The sequence below is a fragment of the Nicotiana sylvestris genome, chromosome 9 (genome assembly GCF_000393655.2).
Source record: "Nicotiana sylvestris chromosome 9, ASM39365v2, whole genome shotgun sequence".
Lineage (NCBI taxonomy): Eukaryota > Viridiplantae > Streptophyta > Magnoliopsida > Solanales > Solanaceae > Nicotiana > Nicotiana sylvestris.
Genome location: NC_091065.1, coordinates 157,706,989 through 157,718,084, shown reverse-complemented (window position 1 = coordinate 157,718,084; position 11,096 = coordinate 157,706,989). Strand labels below are relative to the sequence as shown.

At 36.2% G+C, this 11,096-nt stretch overlaps 1 protein-coding gene and 1 non-coding gene across 2 annotated transcripts; both read right to left on the bottom strand.

Annotated features, from left to right (window-relative positions):
• Positions 1-5,178: 5,178 nt before the first annotated feature.
• On the bottom strand, positions 5,179-7,798 carry LOC104210963 (oxygen-evolving enhancer protein 1, chloroplastic-like). Its single transcript, XM_009759946.2, has 3 exons — positions 7,234-7,798; positions 6,308-6,509; positions 5,179-5,900 (listed from the first exon to the last, which is right to left on the bottom strand). Exons 1-3 carry the CDS (start codon positions 7,459-7,461, stop codon positions 5,344-5,346), a joined length of 987 nt encoding a protein of 328 aa, XP_009758248.1. The 5' UTR covers positions 7,462-7,798; the 3' UTR covers positions 5,179-5,343.
• Positions 7,799-7,889: 91 nt separating this feature from the next.
• TRNAI-AAU (transfer RNA isoleucine (anticodon AAU)) lies at positions 7,890-7,963 on the bottom strand. Its single transcript has one exon. It is a non-coding gene; the product is annotated as a tRNA-Ile (tRNA).
• Between the last annotated feature and the right edge of the window lie 3,133 nt (positions 7,964-11,096).

Here is an 11,096-nt window from a genome sequence, read left to right as displayed (position 1 = left end):
AATTATAGTTCAGTGTTCATTCTTGGGATAGTTTCGGTAACAGGATCTCTGAAGAGTTTAATACCAAACTAGATAATTACGACAAAGTACTACTGGACAAATATTGCATCAGATATAACTTGGCAAGATTCTTTAACAAAACCTTATTTGGTGAAGACTTTTAATAGTCATGTAAAAGAATGCCTGAGAAAGTTGTAGATGCATGGTTATGAGTCTAAGTGGGAGATTGTTGGGGCATATACTATTAACCATGCATTTGGATATAGTATATTCTAATAATTATCATGGTTAAAAGTCTAAGTGGGAGATTGTTGGGATATATACTATTAACCATGAGTTTGGTTTAGATATAGTATTTATTATGAAATAATTGTTTATTCAGTTTTAATAAAGTTTTAAATAGATCATATAATAGTCTGTGTCCTTTGCTTATATAGTAGATGATTTAGTGTATAGAGTTTAGCTTATACACGGAAGATTAAATCATCGGTTCTTATAAGTATAAAGTTTGAGTTCACAATCTAATGATGGAATTGGACAAACCATCAGGAATGATTGTAGCACAAGATTAAATATAATTAATCTTGATTATGGGAATGGTTTAATTCCAACTTCTTGTGCTAGTACATTTTGTATGTATTGAACGGACCAGGTAGAGATAAGTATTTTATACTGACTTAATAAAATAAACTCTCTAGCCATTAAATGTACTTATACTCTTAATCTTGATATAATTATTATTAGCTGTGTATATTATTATTGTTTTGATTTATTAAAAGGCGAGATTCTTTCGTGGGTCAATATGCCTGGTAAATTGGATAATAATAATATACATTGATGAAGTAATAGTTAGTTGATGGAATCCATGTCTCGGTTTAGAGATTGATGATATACCTTTATGAAAGCTTATAAGTTTGCATGTGTAAACCCGGCCGGTGGATTTTGTATCCGACACATGAAATAAGTTAAGCGAAAGTCTAAAGGAAATAATCAATAAATTAAATCGTCAGTAATTTAATTTAATTGATTCGTATCTGAATCTTAACATGGGGAGTTAAATAAGATTTAATGGATGAATTTCGAAATTGAATAAGGAGTGTAATTACGAATTTTTAGTGGAATAATTCGTAATTAATTATGGTGGATATTAATTTCGAAAATTACAAATTAATTCCATAATTGGAAGCCTTGTTAATTAAATTCTGTGGTCCCTACTGTGCCTAAATAATAGGAAATAAAGGAATCCTTTTTCTGGTGGAAAAGAAAACCTAACAGGTTTTGGAAAAGGGTCTTAACCCTTAAAACTTGTGCTATAAATACATAAGGTTTTCCACCTAGAGGGATGAGTACATGGTGGCTGAAATTTTCAGCCAAGTTTTCCTAGAAATTTCGCCCACACGAAATTGCTATTTTCGGGTATTATTTGGGTAACACAGTAGAAGACCGTGGAACGTTCGAGGATCACAATTGTGCGGGTGATGGAGATTCCATTGAGAAGTTATGGAACTGAAGGCTCACGTGGTAGAAGAGATATGCTCACGCTTCAAGAGGTAACCCGTGAAATCCTGTTTATGCTAGTTGTCTAAATTACATGTGATTTTAATACTGGGATTGCTTCCGCTGCATATAATAATCCATCAATTTAACCCGAGATATTAGGTTATTTTTAACATGTTATATTAGGTTTTTACTAGTATTTTTATCAAGATATAAGTTAATATTTATTATCGAATTATCTTATAAGTGACCTGATAATGCAAATAATTTTACACGTCAGTGCATAGAACTAAAAATCTTAAAACTAATGTATCCATGGAATACAGAATGATTATGCCAACCTGCTGAGATATTGGGAGGATCTAAATGCCAGCCAGTATCCTGAGATCTTTTTCAGTTCGTGTTTTTCGCTTAGATTCGTAGTTCTTTGTGTACAATTTAAGGGAATATATTAATTAACACAGTTTTGATCATTCTGCTAACGCTGTGTATTGTCCACGAAGTTTCTTTGCAAAGCTTGTTGGCCGGGCCAAAGTTGGAGCTAGAAATTTAAGTTTACGGGTTCATGATTTTAATTCTTTTAAGCAACGGTGGAACCAAAAATTTATATAAGGCAATTCAAAAAAGTTCTACGATTTCACAAATGGGATTTAATCCTATGATCTAAAGCAACTTTTGAACCCCTTTTACTATTATACATGAATATTTCTTCATGTCAAGGGGATTCAAGGGAATCACATATAACCAAAAAATTATTGAGTTAGGAGTTGAAGTTTACGGTTTCAGGATTCTAATCCTGTTAAACAGTGGCGGAACCAAAAATTTATACAAGAGATATTCTAGGATTTCAAAGATGGGATTTAAATATAAGTTCTAAAGTAATTTTTGAACCTCCTTTACTATTATACTTGAATTTTCTTCTTGTCAAGGGGATTCAATGGCTCACATATAACTAAAAAAAGTTATTTTTACCCTATCTGTATAGTATATATAATTTTCCGATGAAGGGGGTTCAACAACTCTACACCAGCCACCGCTTTTAATTTTTTTGGTTCTAAATTAATATAAATTTCTATATATTTAATAAATTTCTTAAATAAATTAATATAGGGTTTGGACCAAAACTAATAGATTCAGTTGTAACCTAATTAAACTCTAGCTCCACCCTTGTGTCGGTACCTAAGGGTGAGTGCTAGCTTCGGTACCTCATTAGTCTAAAGGAAAAACCTAATAGGAGAATGGAATTGTATTTAGCAAGCTATTTTTCATGTCGAAGCGGCAATACGAGTAATTTAACTCATTAAATGTCGGGAATTATTTTTGCTTAAAAATATGTTACATTAATTTGTTTCAGGCTCTACTTTCATATGTTTAATTTCTTTGTAGGTATAGATGAATCCGTCTCCTTTAAATTGTGTAAGTTAAGTGACGTTGATTTAATAGCATTAGCAATTTCTTTTACTGTGAATTGGATTGTTGAGAACCTTTCCCCACCCCAAATTAAAAAGAGGTTAAAAAGTAAAAACATAGGAGATATGATCTTTCCTTGTGTCAGAAGTGATAATACATTGTTAATTACTAAGATACTCCACGGATAAAATATGGTGTTGGTTTTCATTGGGAATTTTTTCGGTAAGGATATTCAAAGAAAGGGAAGAAACATATTGCTTATCCGGAATATACTTTGAACAGGGACGTATTCATTTCTTTGGTACGGGTTCGTTTGAACCCAATACTTTCAACGTAGAACGTAAATTTATGTATAAAAATTCATTAAAAATTGCAATAAATAGTTGATACGAATTCATAATTTTAACAATATAATTGATTTAATACTAAAAATCTTAAAGATTGAACGCATAAGATTAAATCCTGGATCCGTGATCACGCCCAACTATGTCTTATAAAAAGGATAATGCGATCGTTGCAAATATAATCCGGTTTACAAGTCCGGAGTCGAATCCCACAGAGAACTAAGGTTTGGCTACAACTGTTCACTATCACCAAGAAGACAAGCTTGAACAATTCCTAACTTATAGATATTTAGATTCTTGTGTTTAACTAATTGATTAACAAATTAAAATAATAAATTAACAACTAAAGATACTAAGAGTTAGAGACAAGATTAAGGAGGTCTAGAGTTATGATTTTCCCAATTGTCGGAATCCTTCCCGCTATGTCTTCTATAATTTAGCCTAAGTACTCTCTACCGATCATGAGCACTCTTATTACCGTAAATCTCTCCCGAGTAATCACGACAATTTACTAGACGCACTCTCCCGAGCTACGCTAGCTGGCTTTTGATACAGCTCACTTCAGATCGCACCCAAGGCTTCGTTATCCCTAATCCCGCCTTTAAACCCTCGGTTATTGATCCCTCATATACTCTGGGAGTGGTGTTGTTCAATAATTACCTAAATATGCACTCTCTCCCGAGTTATGCACATTAAATAGACACAGCTAATTGAAAGCTCTTCAATTAACTACAATAAGAACGTAGTTGAACAAATAGAGATTATATTACGGCTCAATTATATAAAAACATAACAAGAATTTATCCTACAAAAGGTTCTATCAAAACTCTAGATAACAACTTAGCTATTCATAATAGTATGTAAAACTACAATACTAAAAGTCATAACTAACAATGAAAAATAGGAAGAGGAAGGAAAAAACTCGTAGAAGAATTCCCAAGCCTTGCTCCTATTGTGTCTCTGCCTCCTTAGGTCAAATCTATGTCAAAAATATGTCCTCCCCAATTCTTGGTCGGCTTCCGTGGTTTAATATAGGGTTTAGGGCTTAAAATCCCGTGTTTTGCACTTTGATCCCTGAAATTTACGCATCCTGCCGCGGTTCCACCTCGGTCGCGCCGGAACCGCGGCCAAACACCCTCTCAGATTCTTCAGTTGTCCGCGACTGCCCTCTGCCGCGGTTCTGCCGCGGTCGTGGTATTTGACCCTGTTCCATTTGGAATTTGTAAAAACGTAAAACATGAAAGTTCTAGCCCTTTGAGTTAGCTTTCCAACCATATATTGTGGAGGTCAAATGGAGTTCTGAGTAAAAAGTTATGTCTATTTTACTAGACAGTGTGCAATATGCCTCTTCGAGTTTTCGTTTTGTTGTTTTATCATCCGTTGATCCCCGAACGCGATCCCGGCTTAATTCCTTGAGCTATTACTCAGACTTTAAAGCTCCAAACCACTTAAATTCATTACATAACATCTATATAGCTCGGAATCACATCTACAAGGCATAAAACACACAATTAGTGCAAAACACTAGCGATTAAAGCGCAAACTCAACTAAAGTGCAGTAAATTAGAGTATAATAATCGACTAAAATACGTAATTATAGCCTATCATCAATCCGCCTCTGACTTTTAAGATAGCAAATTAATTAGTCGAGGAGTCTGCTAATTTGCAGGTGCAGAACGTTGAAACGCAATGAAAAATCATTGAATTGAACTAATTTGTCAAGCACCTGTTCTTTGACAATGGTACGAGAAGGTAACATAAATAGCGTTCTACTTGGTAAAACACTTACTTGCACTGCGTGTTTACACCCAATCATACAAACTTAACATGATTATGTGACTTATTGAAGTGAAAATGTATAGTAATTTACTATAGTTAAGTAAGACGGTACATTAATTATTCATCATCAGTGCTTTGTACTCTGTCATGAGTTAAAGGATTTGCAACTCACTATATAGCATTGAATTTCTCTTTTTTTTTTCCCTTGATAATATACATGAAGATACTTGTCTCAGTGATTGTTCAAGTTCAAGTTCAACCTCGTACCTTACAACAAAATCCAAACAAAAATACAACATAAACTCTAGAATCTCTATGAGTCAAGTTGTGCATACCAAATACCCTGGATTTTTACATCTTTAGGAACCTTTGCACCCAAATCAGTATCAGATGGCTGAATACTCTCAAATACACCAATCACCTCACCAGTCTCTGGCTTGCTGTTAGTAACACTCAAAGTAATTTTTCCTGTTGAAGATGAGGTATTCTTTACATTTTCCTTCTCAAGTTCCTCTTCATCTCCTCTGCCTCCAGCAGGCAATGCAACCGCGTTATCATAACCGGTTGATCCACCTCGTCCCTTTGGGTCAAGGAACGACGAACCTCTGTATGAGGGCACGAGGAATTCACCACTAAAGCTTTCAGGTTTCCCATTTGCTGCGAGTTGTTTGATTGTAAAAAGGAAGGGGACGCGCTCGCCACCAGGAAGTTGAACTGTGACTGCTGCATAATCAATTCCATCTTTTTCCTCGAACTTAACATTGCCATCGGAAGATACTTCGAATGGTCCTTCGATTTCATCAAGAGTGTAGGTTAATCGGGTCATTAGTTTGGTTTTCTGGAATTCTGGTGGTGAATTCTTGTTCACTCCTGTTGGAAATTTAAATCGAATATAACAACTGGAATAATAGCTAAGACAATAGAGAGAAAGCTAAAAACTAAGGGATAATAATGGAGTATACATGCCTATTTACAGGCGGATTTAATTGACTTATATACACTAACAATGTAATTTAGCATGTTAACATATTATCTATCTCACTTTAGTTAGTTTTAAGTGATCTAGAGTGTAAAAATTCATAGTGTTGATGTATAGAAGTTAAATTAGTCTTTCAGTGAAACACAAATTAAAAAAAATCCTCCGCTATTAGCACAATTTAAGCACCTATTATATTCTTTATTTGACTGACAAATTGTGAAAAAAGTAGAACTATACACTCTAACAAACAAAAGGAATAGGTTAAATTAAACATTAAATTATAATTATCCAATAATACCTTCTGCCTTGACAGTGAATGAAGTTGGTTCTAAGCAGAATTTCTTGGCATTGTATTTGCCAGGCTTGAAGGCAAAGGTTTCAACACCTCCTTCAATGGTTGGGCATTGGTTAGCAGTTCCAGTTCCCTTTACCTCCATGTATGTCTTGCTTTGAATTTCGTCAAAGGTCAGTCTTTTTGGAACTCCTTCAGCATTTGCTCCCTACACAGTCAAATGTAACAAACTTCAGTAATTTAATGCCAGAAAATATAATTGCAAAAACAGAATAACAGAGACTTTGATAGTGTTAATCACCGTCCTTAAGAAATTCTGCTCCGACTATTTTTGCTGTTGGCAATATGAAAAATTTCCTTCCGGATTGTAAAGTCAAATTAAAATGGAAATTCAAGTTCAAGAAAACTTGAATTTCCACAAGAAAACATTGGGAGTTTTCCAGAATATTAAGAAGAAAAGAATGCTTAAGCAAATCCGATTGTGGTTACATTTTGAGGGTAATTTTCAAGATCAAATCAGTCTCATACCTAATCCAATGCCAGAAAATCTACTATCTAGGAGTTTTAGACTATTTATAAAGCAAAAAGAGGAATATTGATTGACGGAGTGTTGAATCACCTCCTCAAAATAGCTAAAAGGTTAAGTACTTTTAATTACTTAATTATATTATGTCTCAACATGCCTTTCAAGGGTGAGCATGATTATATTTCATCGCCAAAATGTGTTGATTTTAACCGAGAACCTCTTATCTGGCTCTAATACCATATTATGTGATCATCTCATTTAAAATTTTCAATTGGTAAGGAGAACTCACTTTTAATTACAGTGCTTAATTATATTATGTTTCAGCAATTCCTCGCCTAGAACATGACGCAGGGTTTGTAGCAAGGAAAAAGAATGGCTGAATTTCGGGTAAAAGCAAGCAACTTACTGAGACAACAAGGGCAGAAGTGGCAAGAGCAAAGCCAGCAACTTTTGCAGCATCACTACACTTCTGAGCCAAGTCCTTAAAATCAGCCTGCAAAGAACAAGTAAGCCTTGCTGAAGATGGTTCAACACCAAATGCCTTGCTCACACAATGAGAAGATCTAAACTGCAGATTGTTTCTAGATGGAATGACACCAATTAGAGTAGCAGCTGCTTGTAGAGAAGCTGCCATTTTTTAATCACAGTTTTCTGGTCCCCAAACCTATGTGTTTCTGCTTATTAGAGAACAATATAGTAAGAGTAGTAGGAAGTTGTTTGTATGGAAAGGTTGGAGAAATTATTTTAGATAAAGAGATAGGATAAGGTCTTCTTTTATTGGTTGAAAGCTTGTTACGTGACAAGTTGGTATTGAGAATAAAGATACCCACTTCTGCAAAGTTGACAGGAGATAGATGGACCAAAAACGATTTATTTCACTTGAAGTTCCAAGCTGACAAATGGTAAAATATGAGTAAAATCATTTGCCTTGCGTCTGCAGTGATGTTTTAAGCACATTTTGCTTACTCAGCTCGAAGAACAGAGGGATGTCAGTGGATATATACAGATAAATACAGAAGCTTTTAGCCTAAAAGAAAAATCAGCGAAAAATGACTTAGAATTTGGCCCATGCAGGTCTGGAACCTGCGACCTTCACGTTATTAGCACGACGCTCTAACCAACTGAGCTAACAGGCCATTTATTTTTGTTGTCTACGCGTAATTAATTTGTTTTGTCTTTCTTCAGGATACCAGATCATCTACAAGAAACCATTCAACACCATCATTGAGAAAAAGTCGTTTTAATAATGATTCAAGGTACTAAAACAGATATACAAGGCAACGAGAAGAGCAAATAGGGGAAGCTGGTGTTTCTAGCAAAACGAGCTCATTTAGTCATTTAATACAACGAAGTGGAAAAATTAATATAAAAAATAGGAAGCTGGCAAATTTAGGCAGCAAAGCCAAGTAGATAGTACTAGTTAGTACTAGTACCAAGATCCTAGCGAAAGATATAGTATCCCAAAATTGTGAGATAAAATTAAAGTAACCTGACATTTGGTTAAGAGAACTCTGTTTTAATCTTCTTTCATGCTTGCTTTACATTTGACCATTAAGAAGTCTAGAAATCAATCACGAGAAAAAAAAAATAGGCTGAATTGTCCCACAGGCCACAAGTGCATGGTAATACCAACTAAGTCATTGCTGGAAGCACGCACAAAATTTCATATTGGATGCTAATAAAAAAATTACATATAAGGTGTAAATTTACTCTTAATAGCCCAAACTTCTAGCAAAAAACAAACAGTGCAATTTGGTCGGAAGAAAATAGTGGAGTATCATGATATGTTAACAATATCTTTAACGGATTTAAATATTCAAAAACAACACTTTCATTGTCAATAGGTACAAATGCGCTTCACCAAATGTAACGACCCGGTCGGTGGTTTCGAGAGTTATAGCTCCGTTCCCCCATTTTTTTGCTCCTTTTGTATTCTACAGCTGTTATATGATTTACCGGGTTAGTTGCTCCGGGTCCGAAGAGATTTCAGAGTAAATTGAGATACTTAGTCTCTTAATTGAAAGCTTAAGTTGGAAAAGTTGATCGGATGTAGACTTATATGTAAACGATCTTGGATTTGAATTTTGACGGTTCCAGAATGTGATTTGGAGGTCCATAGTATAATTAGGCTTGAAATAGCGAAAGTTGAATTTTTGAAAAGTTTGACAGGGAGTGAACTTTTTGATATCGGGTCAGATTGGATTTTCGGAAGTTGGAATAGGTTCGTGGTGTCGTTTATGACTTGTGTGCAAAATTTGAGGTCAATCGGACGTGATTTGATAGGTTTCGACATCGTTTGTAGAATTTGAAAATTTCAAAGTTCATTAAGCTTGAATCCATGTGCAATTCATGTTTTTGAAGTTGTTTGAGATGATTTGAGGGTGCGACTAAGTTCGTATGATATTTTGGGACTTGATGATATGTTTGGTTGAGGTCCCCGGGGCCTCGGGTGAGTTTCAGATGGTTAACGGATCAATTTTTGGACTTGGGGATGTGTTGAAGTTTTCTGGTGTCTGTACCTGGTTTCCTTATACCCGATCACATGAGAGGATCCGCGATCGCGTAGGTCTATTGGGGGCAGCTGGGGACTTTGTTCTACGCGATCGCTAGTTAAGGCACGCGATCGCGAAAGCTGGTGAATCTGGGCATCGCGGACGCGTGGTAAGGTCCGCGTTCGCATAGAAGAAGTGAAGCAACATTAGAGTGCACACATTGTTCTTTCCGGTCGCATGAGGAAGAACGTTATCGCGTAGGTTGGAGGAAGTAGAGGTACGCGTTCGAGTGGAGGTCTCCGCGTTTGCGTAAAGTAAGCTGAGGGGCAGACTGTTTTGTGCTTCGCGATCGCGAGGCTATTTCCGCGATCGCGATAAAGGTATATCTGGGCAGATTTAAAAGATTCAAAATGAGGGTTTCGAGTTCATATCATAAAATTGAAGTGAGAGCTCAGTAGAAGGCGATTTTTGGAGAGATTCTTGCGTAGGTGTTTGGGGTAAGTGATTCCTATCTATTTTTGGTCAAATTCCATGACTATGCCTTTAATTCCATCATCTAATTTGTGATTTGGGATGAAAAATTGGGAAACGAGGAAGAGTTCTTAGGCTAGAATTTTGGGGTTTTGAATAGGGTTTTATTATCGGATTTGAGTAAATTTGGTGTGGTTAGACTCGTGAGTGAATGGACTTTCGGGTTTTGTGACTTTTGTCGAATTGCGAGACATTGGCCCGGGGGTCTGGTTTGAGACGATTTTGGATTTTGGCTATAATTTTGTATTTTTCTTGTGGAATTGATTCCTTTAGCCTATATTGATTGTATTGTACTACTTGTGGCTAGATTGGGGACATTTGGAGACCGATTTGAGTGGCAAAGGCATTTTGGAGTAGTGTTTTGCTCGGATTGAGGTAAGTAATAATTTTAAATCTGGTCCTGAGGGTATGAAACCTCCCATTTTGTGTTACGTGATTGTTTTGGAGGTGACGGGCGTGTGGGCGTGCACCGTGGAAATTGTGACTTGGTCTGTCCCGTGAAACTTTAAAGTTGAATAACTTGTTGTTAGCTATATGCTCTCCTCGTGTTATAGAAATTTGACTGCAAATCATGTTAGAAATCATGCTTAGGCTATATGATGTCACTGTTGGGACCTGCAGAGGTCTTGTACTTGTTGAATTAGATGTTATTTGTTGTCTTGTACTCAGTCGTGGTTTTACTTGCGTATCATATCTCCGTTTCTTCTTGTTTCTTGTTGATACATGTTATTATCTCTATTTGGACTGATTTGTATGATTTTTGAGAGCCCGAGAGACGGGAGAGGTTGTTGACTGAGTTAGGGCCTGAGTGCCGAGCTGTGAGATATATGTGTATATATGGATCGGGTTGCACGATGCAACGAGCCTGAGGCTGTATGTATATGGATCGGGTTAGACGCCGCAACGAGACTTAGGGCTATATATATATATATATGTGTGTGTGTGTGTGTGTGTGTGTGTTTGTGTGTGTGTGAATCGGGTTGCACGCCGCAACGAGCCTTATGGATATTTATATATTATGGATCAAGTTGTACGCCGCAGCGATATAGCACTTGGTCTGAAGGAGCCTGTCCGGAGTCTGTACACCCCCATTGAGCGTATGTACCTATTGAGTGTGAGTGTTGAGGGTTGAGAGACGGGTGATTGAGCTATTGAGAAAGATTGAGTGATCGTTGCCCTGAGAGGCTGTACTTGCTTTCACTTGTTGCTGCACTTAGCTGATATATGTCACTGTTTTGAAATTTCA